The 15,490-nt window shown below is 53.6% G+C and overlaps 2 protein-coding genes across 2 annotated transcripts; one reads left to right on the top strand and one right to left on the bottom strand.

Moving 5' to 3' along the window:
* Positions 1 to 4,210: 4,210 nt before the first annotated feature.
* On the bottom strand, positions 4,211 to 5,711 carry Mrps12 (mitochondrial ribosomal protein S12). Its single transcript, XM_048369230.1, has 2 exons — positions 5,471 to 5,711; positions 4,211 to 4,805 (listed from the first exon to the last, which is right to left on the bottom strand). The coding sequence occupies exons 1-2, from the start codon at positions 5,517 to 5,519 to the stop codon at positions 4,435 to 4,437; spliced, it is 420 nt and encodes a 139-aa protein (XP_048225187.1). The 5' UTR covers positions 5,520 to 5,711; the 3' UTR covers positions 4,211 to 4,434.
* Positions 5,712 to 5,997: 286 nt separating this feature from the next.
* Positions 5,998 to 15,026, top strand: Sars2 (seryl-tRNA synthetase 2, mitochondrial). The gene is made up of 16 exons (XM_048329854.1): positions 5,998 to 6,285; positions 7,187 to 7,282; positions 8,465 to 8,494; positions 9,459 to 9,599; positions 9,688 to 9,742; positions 11,316 to 11,379; positions 11,635 to 11,740; positions 12,259 to 12,306; positions 12,537 to 12,645; positions 12,870 to 12,915; positions 12,997 to 13,084; positions 13,176 to 13,285; positions 13,973 to 14,066; positions 14,153 to 14,245; positions 14,333 to 14,398; positions 14,498 to 15,026. Exons 1-16 carry the CDS (start codon positions 6,019 to 6,021, stop codon positions 14,639 to 14,641), a joined length of 1,557 nt encoding a protein of 518 aa, XP_048185811.1. The 5' UTR covers positions 5,998 to 6,018; the 3' UTR covers positions 14,642 to 15,026.
* Positions 15,027 to 15,490: the final 464 nt, after the last annotated feature.

The raw sequence follows: 15,490 nt of genomic DNA, 5'->3' as shown, positions 1-15,490 counted from the left end.
TTCCTGGTACTGGTGATTGAACTGGGAGGTTTGACTCATATCACTGGCCCCTGGAGATTTTTTACTTTACTATGTAGAAGCTTTTTTTTTTTTTTGGCCAGTCCTGGGCCTTGGACTCAGGGCCTGAGCACTGTCCCTGGCTTCTTTTTGCTCAAGGCTAGCACTCTGCCACTTGAGCCACAGCGCCGCTTCTGGCCGTTTTCTGTATATGTGGTGCTGGGGAATCGAACCTAGGGCCTCGTGTATCCGAGGCAGGCACTCTTGCCACTAGGCTATATCCCCAGCCCACTATGTAGAAGCTTTTTAATTTGATGAAGTCCCCAATCCTGTGTCCTTTTTTTTTGCCAGTCCTGGGCCTTTGGACTCAGGGTCTGAGCACTGTCCCTGGCTTCTTTTGGCTCAAGGCTAGCACTCTGCCACTTGAGCCACAGTGCCACTTCTGGCCATTTTCTATATATGTGGGTGCTGGAAAATCGAACCCAGGGCTTCATGTATACGAGCAAGTGCTCTTGCCACTAGGCCATATTCCCAGCCCTCCTGTGTCCTTTTATTTTGAGGGATACAGAAGTTCCTTGGGACAGACCAAGATGAAAATTAATACATAGATTTTTCTCTCTTTCCTCCCTCCCATCCCTGCCAGCTAGAGCTTGCCAGGGGCTGACCCATCAGGAAGCAGAGGGTAAGGCAGGCTGGGCTGTGTAGGCCATGCCATCTTAAAATTCTTGGATGCCTGTGCTTTGGGAGCTTCCCAGACTCCCTGCTCAGTGTGTCCTCCTGTGTTTGTATTCACATCTGGGTCCCCACCTACATCAGAGGCAGACAAACAGGAGGTCAGCCTCTAGGATCCAGAGCAGGGATAGAGAAGGGGATCTGAGAAGCTAAGGGGAGATGCACCATGTTCTTGTCCTACAGAGCACAGAGTGGTCAGGGGAGGCTTCTGGAGGAGGTGACTTTTGGCTGTGAGGTGAATACCTGGAATGGATGGTGCTTCAAGAGGCAGCTTGTGGACCTGGTGATGGAAGGGGTATGGCAGGAGCTGATGGAGAGCACCCAGATGGAGATCTGCGGGACTGACTGGTGAGAAGCAACAGTGGCTGGTTGCTGTGGGCGCTCAACTTCAGCCCCCATCAGCACTGTCTTAGTGAGCACCTTTTATGGGGAAGGGCTAATAGCCCAGTCAGGGAGGGGAGGAGCCTTGGTGAACAGAGCCCACCCCACACTTCTCTCCACCCCATTCCCAGCAGGCAAACCGCCCCTCTCCCTGCTATCCACAGGGCAACTCACTATCTTGATGCTTAGTTACTACCTATGCTCAGCACAGATCCTGAAGGTTTGAGGATGCCAAGACTTCTGGAGGGTCAAAACTACTATGACAGGCTGGGCATATGGCCTAGTGGTAGAGTGCTTGCCTAGCATGCACGAAGCTCTAGGTTCAATTCCTCAGAATCACATAAACAGAAAAAGCTGGAAGTGGCGCTGTGGCTCAAGTGGTAGAGTGCTAACCTTGAGCAAAAAGAAGCTAAGGATAGTGTGCAGGCCCTGAGTTCAAGCACCAGGACTGGCAAAAAAAAAACCCATATCATGGGGACTGGGCATAGTGGCTCAAAGATCATAGTCTAAAGCTGGCCTGGGCAAAAATGTAAAATCCTATTTGAGAAATAAAGCAAAAGGGGCTCTGTGTGTGTGTGTGTGTGTGTCTGAAACAACAGATAATCTGCCCAGTAAGTACAAGGTATTGAGTTCAAATCCTTGCACTGCATAAACAAATAAAACACAAACACATACACAAAACCTTCCCATGACCACCTGTTATGTAGCCACAGAAAGGAAATAAAGGGTTTTTTTGCTGCTGACCTCTGACAAGATGGAGAAAGGGAACATCACAGACTCTCCCTCTCCCTCAGGTCTCCCATGTCTTCACAAACTTCAGCAGGGGCATCTGCTACGTGTCTTTTGGGCAGTACAGGGGAGACCCTGTACTCCATAGTGGGGCACTATGGAACCCTAGTGGCCCACTCGGGTGTCAGGGTCAGGATCCACTTGTCCTAGCCAAGTCTGACACAGCCTTCCCGGACCTACTTCCCCCTGCTGAGCATCATCAGAATCAAGCATAGCTTTACAGCTCAGAACATGGCATTTTCCAGGGACAACGGGGGCCCCATGTACCCCATTTTACTGCTGCTTCAGCATGGTGACCTTCATATTGTTTGACAAACCAGTACCAACCAGGCAGTGTGTAGCTTCCTCCCTTCCCAGGGGAGGGGAAGTCATTGGCCCCATACATTTCTTCTGTTCCTGGGCCTGGAAGTTGTTTCCTAGGGGTCAGTGGGGGTAGGTTGAGGCAACAAATGCAGGCTGGCTGGGCATGGTGATGCATGCCTGGAGCCCCAGCACTTGAGGCTGAGGGAGGAGGATCTGAGAGTTTGAGGCCAACCTGGATTGGAGAAAGGAAACGCTTTGGGACTTAGCTGTGGGGTCTGGGACCTGGCCACCTCAATGTCTGTGTTCACTGCCCCAGTACCTCTTCCTTGGCCAGGCTGGCACCATTTCTCATCCAGAGACCAGATTCTCCCTTACCATCTGCCCTCTTTTCTGTATCCGATCCTCCCAGACCAAGGTGTGCTGCGAGGGGAAGTTCCCCAATTCCAACCTCCCCTCCTTTCTGCCCAGTTGGGCATGGCCAAGCAACTAGCTGGTGCTGAACATGAGGCAATGGACAGCTTTTATCTACAACCGGTGTGATTTGCCTCCAGCTCAGGTGATTGTCCAAGACCAGACGGTTCTCAAATTTACAGTCAGGAAGTCAGGCTTCACAATGATCTGGGAGATGGAGGCAAGCACACAACGATGACTATGATACACAGACTATCTTTGAGCCACTATGCCCAGTCCCCATGATATCGCTTTTTTTGGCCAGTCCTGGGGCTTGAACTCAGGGCCTGCACACTGTCCCTAGCTTCTTTTTGCTCAAGGCTAGCACTCCAGCTTTTTCTGTTTATGTGATTCTGAGGAATCGAACCCAGGGCTTCGTGCATGCTAGGCAAGCACTCTACCACTAGGCCATATTCCCAGCCCACCATAGCCTGGGCAGTCCTTAGGGGTCCTTGTGGCACCATGTCCTCCAGACCCCCCAGGCCTCCAGTCCGTAAGCAGACTAGGAACCACAGTAGGCAGCAGAACCCAGTGACAGATACACAACACCCAGTTTCTTTCTTTCTTTTTTTTTTTTTTTGCCAGTCCTGGGCCTTGGACTCAGCGCCTGAGCACTGTCCCTGGCTTCTTTTTGCTCAAGGCTAGCACTCTGCCACTTGAGTCACAGCGCCGCTTCTGGCCATTTTCTGTATATGTGGTGCTGGGGAATCGAACCCAGGGCTTCAAGTATACGAGGCAAGCGCTCTTGCCACTAGGCCATATCCCCAGCCCAACACCCAGTTTCTTATCGTCAATGTGGCCAAGTCCAGGATCACCAGAGGCCAGGATTACCATGGAAGCCATTACCCAGGGGAGAAACCAGCTCACAAGGGGAAGCATACAGCACAACTACAAGGCCATGAGGGGAGCAGAGCTGAGGTGTATGACAACATCCAAGAACAGGGCTGGCCATGATAGTATATATCTATAAGCTCCGCACTCCAGAGGCTGAGACAGGAGGATATGGAGTTCAAGATCACCTTGGGTTACAACTTAAAACCCTACCTCACTAGACCCTGGGTAACTGTGGCTCATGTCTGTAAGCCTCACTATTCAAGAGGCTGAGATCTGAGGATCACAGCTCCAAGTTAGCCCAGTGTGAGATTCTTACCTCCGATGAAACCACTAAAAAGGCAGAAGTAGAGCTGTGACTTAAGGGGCAGAGGGCTAGCCTTGGGGAAAAAGTTCAGGGATAGGACCCCCAGGCTGTGAGTTCAAGCACCTGGACCAACACACACACACACACACACACACACACACACACACACACACACACACACACCTATAAAGCATAAATCAGACACCTCCAACCCTTTCAATACCTGCTTCCCTCCAAGTTAGTTACTATTTTCCAGGTGGCCACACCTTTGGGGGTGGGGCTTTTGCCCCCCCCCCCCCCACCTCTGGGAAGGATGCAGGCCACAAGACATAGAAATGCTTTTCACCAAACCCCCACAGCCACTGCTAGTGGAACTTTCTAGAAGGGACAGCGGAGGTCACAAGAATACTGCACAGGAAATTGACAGCTCCAGAGACATGTTTATTAGGTCCCAGGATTGGCTGCTGGCAGGACAGTGGCCTGGGTCCCAGCAAAAGAGATTGTCCATGCCCACCGCGAAGTGGGAGCTTCTCTTCCAATTCACCCCCAGAATCTCAGCAGGCTAACGCCAGTCCTGATACTGAATCAAAACAGGATTTGAACCACAACTAAGATTGGTCACTCAACCCACCACGTTGCCCGCATTACTTCTTCTTCTGCACGTGCCCACAGTCATACTTGCCCCGCACTACTTTGAGCTTGACACCAGGCAGGTCCTGGGTGCGGCCACCTTCCACCAGGACCACTTGGTGCTCCTGCAGGGTGTGGCCCTCCCCAGGGATGAAGCAGACAGCCTCCCGGCCAGTGCTGAGGCGAACTCGACAGCACTTGCGGTTGGCTGAGTTGGGTTTCTTGGGCTTGCGGGTGAACGTGCGCAGAACCACCCCTTTCAGCTGTGGCCGTCCCTCTGTGAGGCCAGGTCGCTGAGGTGGCTTCTTCCGGGGGCCCAGACGGTGCATCTGGTTCAGGGTAGCCATGAAGCGTGTTGCCCAGAACTGGGGGACCAGGGCCAGGCCTGGATAGACACAATGGGAGGACAGAACAAGGTTGTTATTCTGGGCAAATAAGAGCACTGGCTACAGGACCGTGGCTCATGCCTGTAATCCTAGACATCAGAAGCCTGAGTTCTGAGGATCACTGTTCCAAGCCAGGCAGGGTAGAAAAGTCCCTGAAATTCTTATCTCCAATTAGCCAGCAAAAAGCCGGAAGTGGAGCTGTGGCTCAAAAAGAGTCCAAGCCTTGAGTTCAAGCCCCCCCTCCCCCTCAACAAACCCTCCCTCTCTTCCAAGGGACTGAGGGTCAAACCCAAGGTCTCTCCATTACTAGGCAAGCACTCCAGCCCTTTGAGTCATGCACCAGCCCTTTTATTTGTATTCTGTTTTGAGACCACTTTATTAACTTAGCCAAGGCTGGCCTTGGCTGCCTCGACCTAACTCCACCTCCAGAATAGCTGGGATTACAAGCATGCACGACCATGCTCAGCCAGGGAGAAACATTTGATATATAAGTGGAGTGTAAGAATGTAAGTTAAGCTGCCTCATAAGTGCCTGGCACACAGGTGAAAAGTATCACTTGGATAGAAGACTAAAACACCTTTGCTTGGGGGATCTCAGCCAGGGTGGGATTCCATAAATACTCAATGAAAGTACAGAATCGTTTCTGCAGCCCAAACCCACTTACCATGACTTAGGGACGTGTGGAGACCACGGAGAAGAGCAGGCCAGGACATCCGGCTACCTGAGGCGTCCCTGTTAGGGGACCACAAACTCAGAAGACAGGCTAAAGTCTCCCTGTCTCAATCTCAGATTTCTGGTTAAAGCTAAGGAACTTTCCTCTCAGGGTCTAGTGGCACCCCTCAAGCCATGCTCTGGGGTAAGGAACTCGACCGTCCTAGCCCCGAAGCAGGAAGGAGAAGGGAAGCGGGAGCGGGGGGGGGGGGGGGGGAGCGCCACCGACCTTTACGTCCCCTGCAGGATCTACCCACACGCTCATTCCCAGGGACAGTCCCTTCCGGAAATTCTCTGGACAGGGATTGGCTATTTCTTTACTGCGTCACTGAGGAGGCGGGACGCATTCAACGATTGGGCAGCGACAGAGTCTATCTTGAGCAACTTCAGCTCTTCCATTATCTGATTGGTTCATCCACCCAAAAAAAGGCTGCTTTGCAATTGGTCTAAACGAAGAGTGGGCGGGACAAAAGGGATGTGACGCTAGATTCCCGCTCCAACATGGCTGCGTCCATGGCTCGGCGCTTATGGCCTCTCTTAGTTCGTCGAGAGCTCCAGCCCCGGGGAAGCTGCATGCGCATCCCGAATCCAAAGAGAAGTTTTGCTATGGAGAAACGGCAGCGGAACCTCTTGTACGATCACGCGCGCGAGGGGTACAGCGCACTGCCTCACTTGGACATGGAGCCTCTGTGCGCATGCCCAGAAGAGGCCGCGCGCGCCCTGGAGCTCCGCAAGGGGGAGCTGCGACCGGATGACTTACTAACGATCGTGAGTACGCATGTGCCAAGCCTGAACCACCGGGCTGGTCTAACAGGTTGCAAGATGCGCTGGGTTGGGGTCGAGGGTTGCCGGTGGAGAAAAGTATTGGCAAGAATTTTAATTCCTTCCCAAGTTTCTCTAGTTGTCTGAAGTGCATGGCATCCATTTATGTGCCAGTAGTCCACTAAAGAGCTCCTAGGTGTCTTGTGTATCTTAAACACCCCGTTTGCATCTTTCATAATGCACACTGTGTGCTCTGGGAACTTATTAGGTACCAGTGTCCTCCGTGCTCCAGACACATGCCAGGCTTACCCTTCGACCGCAAGGGAGATTGGAGAGCAAGGCCGGGCACCGGTGGCGCACACTTGTAATCCTAGCTATTCAGGAGGCTGAGATAGGAGGCTCAGGGTTGGAAGCCAGCCCGGGCAGGAAAGTCCATGAAACTCTTAATCTCCAATTAGGCACCAAGAAACTGGAGTAGATTTATGACTCCAGTGGTAGAGCACTAGCCTTGAGCAAAACAGCTAAAGGAGAGTACTCAGGCTCTGAGTTCAAGCCCCAGGACCAGCACAAAAGGAAAAGAGGGAGAAAGTCCTAGATGGGGACTTTACCTTGAGGGAGGTGACCTTAAGAGGGCTGAGGCAGGAGAACCTGTAGATCAAGGCCAATCTGTGCTACTTAGTGAAACAATGTCTCTGTCAGGAGGTGATCTGAGAACCACATATATGCACTTACATGTGGTTGCAAAGAAGGCTGGGAAAGGTCACACCACAGGGCCAGCCCTGTGTGCCCTGGATGGCAGGAGAGACCCAGTGCTCAAGGGAAGAGGGGCATTAAGGGACCACGCAGACGGCCAACAGGTACAGCTCCACCCAGTCTTACCTTTCCCTCCTCTTCTGTGTCCATACAGATTTCCACATGGCAAGAGCTTCAGCAGCTGCGGAAGCAGATCCAGGACCTGGAGGCAGAGAAGGAAGCTGTGGCTGAGGCTATAAGGGGCCTTCTGGTGAGCTCAGTGCTAAAGGCCAGGAGTGGTGGTGCTTGCCTGTCACCTCCAGCGACACGGGGAAGATTATAAACAGTGAGATGAGCTGGGTGCTGGTTGCTCATACCTGTAATCCTAGCTACTCAGAAGGCTGAGATCTAGAAGATTGCAGTCCAAAGCCAGCTGGGGCAGGAAAATCTGTGAGACTCTGATCTCCAAAGAACCACCAGAAAACCAGAAGTGGTGCTGTGGCTTAAAGTGAAGACTGCTAACCTTCAGGGACAGCACCCAGGCCCTGAGTTCAAGCCCCAGGACTGATCCAACAAAAATGAGATGATGAAAGAACCCCTCCCCGGCATGGAGGTGGTTCTGAACACACACTGTTGGTGTCACTTTCTTTTTATTATTTCATTCTATTTTTTTCTTTAATATCTTTGTTTAATAGTTTATTTTATTTTTATTTATTTATTTATTTATTTTGCCAGTCCTGGATCTTCGACTCAGGGCCTGAGCACTGTCTGTGGCTTCTTTTTGCTCAAGGCTAGCAGTCTGCCACTTGAGCCACAGCGCCACTTCTGTCCGTTTTCCATATATGTGGTGCTGGGGAATTGAACCCAGGGCTTCATGTATGGGAGGCAAGCACTCTTGCCACTAGGCCATATCCCCAGTCCTGAGTGTCAATTTGTTGGTTTTTTTTGGGGGGGGGGTTGGTTCCTATTCTTTTATTTTTTTAAATTATTTCTTTATTTTTTGTCAAACTGGTGTACAGAGAGGTTACAGTTTCATACATTAGGCATTGGATACATTTCTGGTACTGTTTGTTACCTCCTCTCTCATTCCCCCCTCCCCTGGGTGTCACTTTCTTTTTTGCCAGTCCTGGGCCTTGTACTCAGGGCCTGAGCACTGTCCCTGGCTTCTTCCCGCTCAAGGCTAGCACTCTGCCACTTGAGCCACAGCGCCGCTTCCGGCCGTTTTCCGAGGCAGGCACTCTTCCCGCTAGGCTATATCCCCAGCCCAGGTGTCACTTTTTTAATCTGGCTTCTTAGCTTGCCCAGCAAAGAAACAGGCACAGTGTGGTGGATGGAGGGCTGAGCACCACATTCATAATACTAGGAGACTCAGATCTGACCCTGTTTGACTTTTGCTATTCCTTTTGCCCTAGTTTATCATCTTGACCCTCCCCTATCTTTTCTTTCCAACCAGGTAAACAAGGACAGCAGCCAAGTGCAGAAGGTACTCAGCTGACATTTTGTCCCCATCTGGAGAGGGTAGGGAGAATTGATCACGATTCTTTCCACCATAAGTGACTCAAAGTACAACTCAAGTTTAAGCGGAAAGAAAAACCAGGCTTTCTTAGTTTATGAAACTAAAACTGGCTTCAGGTGAAGCTGGGTCCAGGTCCTGCCTCAATGCTAGGTTCCAGTTCCCTCTCCTGTTTAGCTCCCCACCTTTTTCCCCTGTGGAAAGGGAAGGCACACTTTCCGGATAGCTTTTGTCTTTTTTTTTTTTTTGTCTTTTTTTTTTTGCCAGTCCTGGGCCTTGGACTCAGGGCCTGAGCATTGTCCCTGGCTTCTTTTTGCTCAAGGCTAACACTCTGCCACTTGAGCCACAGCGCCACTTCTGGCCATTTTCTGTATATGTAGTGCTGGGGAATTGAACCCAGGGCTTCATGTATGGGAGTCAAGCACTCTTGCCACTAGGCCATATTCCCAGCCCTCCTGATAGCTTTTTTTTTTTTTTTTTTTTGGCCAGTCCTGGGCCTTGGACTCCGGGCCTGAGCACTGTCCCTGGCTTCTTCCCGCTCAAGGCTAGCACTCTGCCACTTGAGCCACAGCGCCGCTTCTGGCGGTTTTCTGTATATGTGGTGCTGGGGAATCGAACCTAGGGCCTCGTGTATCCGAGGCAGGCACTCTTGCCACTAGGCTATATCCCCAGCCCCTCCTGATAGCTTTTGATAGCCGGGATCCTGGGGTAAATTCTCCAGAGGTCAAGTGTGCCAAGGGGCTCAGGGGCCAGATGGGGGTGCTCACTGAAGGAAGAGCCACACGTTGCCTGAGCTGGCCAAGCTTGAACCTGCCCTAGGTGCACTAGAGGTCCCTGGAAAGGAAACCCAGGGTGCTGTCCCCTGAGGATTGAGGTCAGGCTGGCTGAGGGACTCATGATGCTGCCCCGGGCTGACCCCCTTGTCCTGCTCCAGGACCCCCAGTTCCTAAGTCTGAGGACACAGGGCCGAGAAATCCGGATGCAGCTCTCACTCCTCTACCCCAGGCAGTCCCAGCTGGAAGAGCAGTTCTACCTGCAGGCTTTGAAGCTGCCCAACCAGACCCATCCGGATGTGGTGAGGGCACTGGGAGGCCAGGGAGGAAGGGGAGAGGAGGGGAGACGGCTTGCCACCACCTCCCCATGATACCCCTGTCTGCCTACAGCCCATCGGGGATGAGAGCCAGGCCCGAGTGCTCCATGTGATCGGAGACAAACCAGGTGGGCCAAAGCAGGGGGCAGAGGGGCATAGCTGGAACAGGATGTGCATGTGTGTGTGTGCATGCACACACACACACACACCAGTACCCAGGCTTGAACTCAGGGCCTGGGCACTGTCCCTGAGCTTTTTACTCTACCACATGAACCACAGCTCCACTTCCGGCCTTTTGCTGGCTCATTGGAAATAAAGAGTGTCACTGACTTTTTCCTGCCCAGGCTGGCTTCCAACTGTGATCCTCAGATCTCAGCCTCCTGAGTAGCTAGGATGACAGGTGTGAGCCCCAGTGCCCCGCTTTGAGGTATCTCTTAAGCAGCAGGTCTCAGTCCATGTCCCGTAAGTGTGCTCCTGAGTGGAAAGGTGCCCCATCCCATTTGCACTATATGAGTTTCATTCCCTCTTCCTTGAACCTTCCCTTCTCTTCCCTCTCGTCCTCTGTCTCATCTCTCTGCTTGTTTTTCTTTCTTTCTTTCTTTTTTTTGCTAGTCCTAGGGCTTGAACTCAGGGCCTGAGCTATGTCTCTGGCTTCTTTTTTTTTTTTTGCCAGTCCTGGGCCTTGGACTCAGGGCCTGAGCACTGTCCCTGGCTTCTTTTTGCTCAAGGCTAGCACTCTGCCACTTGAGCCACAGCGCCACTTCTGGCCATTTTCTATATTATGCGGTACTGGGGAATCAAACCCAGGGCTTCATGTATACGAGGCAAGCACTCTTGCCACTAGGCCACATTCCCAGCCCTGTCTCTGGCTTCTTTTTGCTCAAGGCTAGCACTCTGCCACTTGAACCACAGCACCACTTCTGGCCGTTTTCTGTATATATGGTGCTGGGGAATTGAACCCAGGGCTTCATGTATGGGAGGCAAGCACTCTTGCCACTAGGCCATATCCCCAACCCCTCTGCTCGTTTTTCTATTTTGTTTGTTTTGTTGTTGTTTTGTTGGGAAGTAGGTACTGGAGATTGGACTCAGGTCCTCACCCTTGTTGAGTCACACCCCCAGTCCTTTTGCTTTAGTTTGCAGGTCTCAGATCATGATCCTTCTATCTCCCCTCCTGAGTAAGTTGGGATTACAGGTGTGTGCTACCATTCCCAGTCTATTTATGATAACTTTCTTTTTTTTTTGGTTCTGGTGCTTGAACTCGGGGCTTAGGCCCCACTATCTCTGAGCTCTTTTGCTCAAGGCTAGCTCTCCACCACTTTGAGCCACAGCTCCACTTCTAGTTTTCTGGTGGTTCATTGGAGGTAAGAGTCTCATAGACTTTACTTCCGCAGGCTGGGTTCAAACCATCATCCTCAGATCTCAACCTCTTGAGTAGTTAAAGATTACAGGCATGAGCCTTTGGTGCCTGGCTATGATAACCTTTTTTTATTTCCTCCTCATTCCCATCTCTGCCTCCATCCTCTTCCCCCCCCCCCCTTTCTATGTCTCTTTCTTCCTTTCCCTCATTCTCTCTTCCCTTCCTTTCTCTTCCTGCTGCTTCTGCATGGCGGTCTCCTCCCCACTGTCTCAAATCCTCTTCCTCACTCTCTCGGTCTCTCTCCCCACCTCCCCTTACCCCCATTGCTCTTCACCCACACCCAGCTTTCTCCTTCCAACCCCGGGGCCACCTGGAAATTGGCGAGAAACTTGACATCATCCGTCAGCGGTGAGTCTGTCTCTTTTCCCCCCTCCTGCCCTCCCACACTGTCCCCACCCCGGCAGCTGGCAGTCGCTCCTGCCTGCTGCTCAGCCTTCAAGGTGGAAATGCTAGCGCCACCCCCAGCCGGCATGAATGTTTGATGCCGGTCCTGCCCCTGCCTGGCAGCTGGGCCTCTGGCCCCCTCCCCACACCCTCCCTCCATGCACGAGTCCTGTCGCCCATCACCCATAGGTGCCCCTTGTGCCTCCCCTGTGCTTCCAGGCGCCTGTCCCACGTGTCGGGCCATCGCTCCTACTACCTGCGAGGCGCCGGGGCCCTCCTGCAGCATGGCCTGGTCAGCTTCACCCTCAGCAAGCTCGTGCGCCGGGTACGGGGCAGGAGAGGAGGGCAGCCTGGAGGACGGGGAAGGGGGGCATCTCCCACTCGCATCACAGTTTCTACCCGAGTTTCCCTCCACTGTTCACATGTTTCATTCAAAGGGGCTAGCTTTAGGAAATGGGGCTGCTATTATGCCCACTTTCCAGATGGGGAAACTGAGGCCTAGAGAGGTGACTTTCAAGTGACCTGCCCCAGAGCCCGCGCGTGTCACCTTCCCCCTCTGTGCCTGCCTCAGGGGACAGAGGTCACTGGGACACATGTGGTGCCCACTGGAAGGGGGAGTCAACTGGCTGAGGTGACAGACATAGCCAGAGGGCACTAGGGAGCCATGAAAGGGCTTAAGCATTGGAGCAACACATCCTGCCACTGTGTGGGATGGGGTGAAGGAGAGTCGGTAGCACGCAGCAGGGAACACCCCAGGCCAGGGCTCAGGCCTCAGCTGCTTTCTTCTGGGGTGAAAGCTGGGGATCCGTGCTGCCCCCCCTTCTCACCCGCTCCTCCCCACAGGGCTTCATTCCCATGACGGTGCCTGACCTCCTGCGGGGAGCTGTGTTTGTGAGTGAGGATTGGGAGGGCAAGCCTGTTCTGGGGACCCCCAGGAGAAGGACCAGCTTGTTCCCCTAAGGAGATACCTTGGGGCTGAGTGGAGGGTCCCAAACTATTAGAGACAGGGTGGGGGTGGGGGGTTCTATATATTTCTAGGGGAGAAGCTGGGGTTGTGTGTGCAAGATGGGACCAGTCAAGTTCACCTGTTCCCCCCCCCCACCTCCATGGCTTCCCTCCAGGAGGGCTGCGGGATGACACCTAATGCCAACCCCTCCCAAATCTACAACATTGACCCTGTGCGCTTCCCAGACCTCAGCCTGGCCGGGACGGCAGAGGTGGGCCTGGCAGGTGAGCACCCCAAGCGAGGAGTGGGGGGGAGACACATAGCGGGGGCAGCTTCCTGCCTGGGACACGGCACAACAACCCTGGGGCCAGCAGCACCAGTGTGTGGGCTGCTACATGCACGAGTCTCGTGACACGCCTGGCACTTGGTCATGTCTAGTGCGGAGCAAAGCTTCTGGTAAAGCAAGGTAGCCATGGCTGACCCTCATCCCGCCCCTTCCTCCTCCCAGGCTACTTCATGGACCACGCCGTGGCCTCCAGGGACCTGCCGGTCAGGTGATGCCTAGTGTCTTTAGGCCTGGCCCTGTCCTGTGCCCTCACTGCCCTCTCTGACTGACCTCACCTGGTCTCCCACAGGATGGCATGCTCCAGTACCTGCTACCGGGCCGAGACAGACACAGGGAAGGAGCCCTGGGGGCTGTACCGGGTCCACCATTTCACCAAAGTGAGCGAAAGGGAACCAGAAGGGGGGCAGGTCAGGGGGTCACCCTCACCATCTGAGACCTCCTGACCATGCGTCTCTACCCTTGGCCCAGGTGGAGATGTTTGGGGTGACGGGCCCAGGGCTGGAGCAGAGCTCGCAGCTGCTCGATGAGTTCCTGGCCCTGCAGGTGGAGCTGCTGACTGAGCTGGGCCTGCACTTCCGGTGCGGAGAAGGCGGGGAACGGGACCATGAGCGGCCTGTACACCCCAACATGTGCCTCTTTCTGCCTCCCACTGGCCTCCTCTTCAGCCTCCTCTCCCCTGTGCCACCTCCACCCAGCCCATCTAACCTCTTCCTCTTTGCCATTGGCTGGGAGGGGAGGTGGGGAGAGCAGTATTGGGATTTGAACTCAGGACCTTACTCTGCCCCTTGAGCCACAGCTGCAGGACTTTTGGCTGTCATGTATTTCTTTTTATTTTTTCAGAGAGAATCCCATGCTTTTGCCTGGAACCAGTGGCTCACGCCTGTAAACCTAGCTACTCAGGAGGCTGAGAACTGAGGATCACAGTTCAAAGCCAGCCCAGGCAGGAAAGTCCGTGAGACTCTGATCTCCAGTGAACCACCAAGAAAACTAGAAGTGGTGCTGTGGCTCCAAGTGGTAGAGAGCTAGCTTTGAGGGAAAAAGCAGGGACAGCACTCACGCCCTGAGTTTAAAAAAAGAATCCCATGCTTTTACCGAGATCCTCCCTCCTCTTCCTCCTACTTAGCCAGGATTACAGACGTGAGCTACCACACAGGGCCTGCAGTCATCATTGTTAATACTTCCCTCCTTTTTTGGCCACCTCTCTTCTATCACATCCTCTTCCTCCTCCACTACCTGATGCTGGCCACGCCCCATCTCTGACATAGGGTCTTGGACATGCCCACCCAGGAACTGGGCCTTCCTGCCTACCGGAAGTTTGATATTGAGGCCTGGATGCCAGGCCGAGGCAGCTTTGGAGAGGTGAGTGCCACCCCATGGGGGGACACAGAAGGAGCCCCCCCCCCAGTGGCTGAGCCTCTCCACTGCCCCCCACCCCATCCCTCCAGGTCACCAGCGCCTCCAACTGCACAGATTTCCAAAGTCGCCGCCTGCATATCATGTTCCAGACTGAAGCCGGGGAGCTGCAGTTCGCACACACGGTGAGGCGCAGGCCCCCCTCTGCCCCCTCTCTGCCCTCCCAAGACCTCTTCAAGGTCCTGCGGGTCCTGAGTGTGCCCTCCTTCCAGGTGAATGCCACGGCCTGTGCAGTTCCCCGACTCCTTATTGCCCTCTTAGAGACCAACCAGCAAAAGGTGGGGACTGGGAGGGGACTGGGGGATCCCCACCCAGACAGCAGAGGGAAGAGGGCCAGGGCCAAGGCAGCATGGTAATGAAGGCTGTTCTCTCTCCAGGATGGGTCGGTCCTCGTGCCCCCTGCCCTCCAGCCCTACGTGGGCAGTGATCGCATTACGGCTCCCACGCACACACCACTCCTGTACATCGGCCCCAACCAGCCCCAGAAGCCCCAGCTCCCTGGCCAGCCAGCATCCAGCTGAGGACTGGCTGAGTCCAGCCAGTGGGGTTTGTCACCAATTCCTAGGACTCTAGAGGCCAGGATACCTGGGGACCTGTGTCCTTGAGCCCATTCTAACTTCATCATCTTGAGTGCCTGGACTTCTGGATCCTCCTTCCTCATCTACCTCTTCCTCCTCCCTCAGAACCAATCAGCAGCCCTGAGCACTGCAGCCCGGCCTTCAGGAGGAGGCAGGGTAGCCAGGGGTGGGAAGAGATGATCAGCTCACCCTCTTTTTCCCTCCCTGGAAGTTAAAGGTCCCCCAATAAATGGTGAGAACAAAGTCTGTGGATCTATCCGTGAGCATGGGAAAGTCCCTGCCCGGAGTCTCTAGGTGACCATCCACAATCAAAAAATCAGTAACCATAGCCGGGCACTGGTAGCTCATGCCTGGAATCCTTGTGACTTAGGAGGCTGAGATGTGAAGATCACAGTTTGAAGCCAGTCTGGACAGGAAAGTCCATGAGACTGATCTCCAGTTAACCACCAGAAGACCAGAGGTGGAACTGTGGCTCAAAGTGGTAGTGTGCTAGCCTTGAGAGAAAGGAGCTCAGGGACAGAGCCTAGGCCACGAGTTCAAGTCCCAGAACTAGCCAAAAAAAAAAAGAATATTCCAGAACCTTCCCATCATGTTCTCCTCCTTAGTCCCCTCTACTGGTCGTGTCCACTATTTTTCCCTTTGGGATAGTTGCAGGAGCCACCCCATTGTCTCCCTGGGAAGACCAAAACTACTTGGCCAGGCACCCTGGTGGCTACGTCTCACAGTAAAGGACAAAGTCATGATGTCTGTATTCTTTTGGATTCACGGTAGTCATGTTCTCCCTTGTCACAA

Source organism: Perognathus longimembris, chromosome 20 (assembly GCF_023159225.1).
Source record: "Perognathus longimembris pacificus isolate PPM17 chromosome 20, ASM2315922v1, whole genome shotgun sequence".
NCBI lineage: Eukaryota > Metazoa > Chordata > Mammalia > Rodentia > Heteromyidae > Perognathus > Perognathus longimembris.
The sequence above is the reverse complement of the archived record's forward strand: the minus strand, read 5'-3'. Positions and strand labels throughout refer to the sequence as shown.

What these genes read in the sequence shown, in the direction of transcription:
- Mrps12 (XM_048369230.1), bottom strand. Translation starts at nt 5,519, where the DNA reads ATGTCCTGGCCTGCTCTTCTCCGTGGTCTCCACACGTCCCTAAGTCAT. An exon ending in CCACACGTCCCTAAGTCATG is followed by an intron (nt 4,806 to 5,470) that starts GTAAGTGGGTTT and finishes GTGTCTATCCAG; the next exon opens with GCCTGGCCCTGGTCCCCCAG.
- Sars2 (XM_048329854.1), top strand. Translation starts at nt 6,019, where the DNA reads ATGGCTGCGTCCATGGCTCGGCGCTTATGGCCTCTCTTAGTTCGTCGA. An exon ending in CGGATGACTTACTAACGATC is followed by an intron (nt 6,286 to 7,186) that starts GTGAGTACGCAT and finishes GTGTCCATACAG; the next exon opens with ATTTCCACATGGCAAGAGCT. An exon ending in AGGCTATAAGGGGCCTTCTG is followed by an intron (nt 7,283 to 8,464) that starts GTGAGCTCAGTG and finishes CTTTCCAACCAG; the next exon opens with GTAAACAAGGACAGCAGCCA.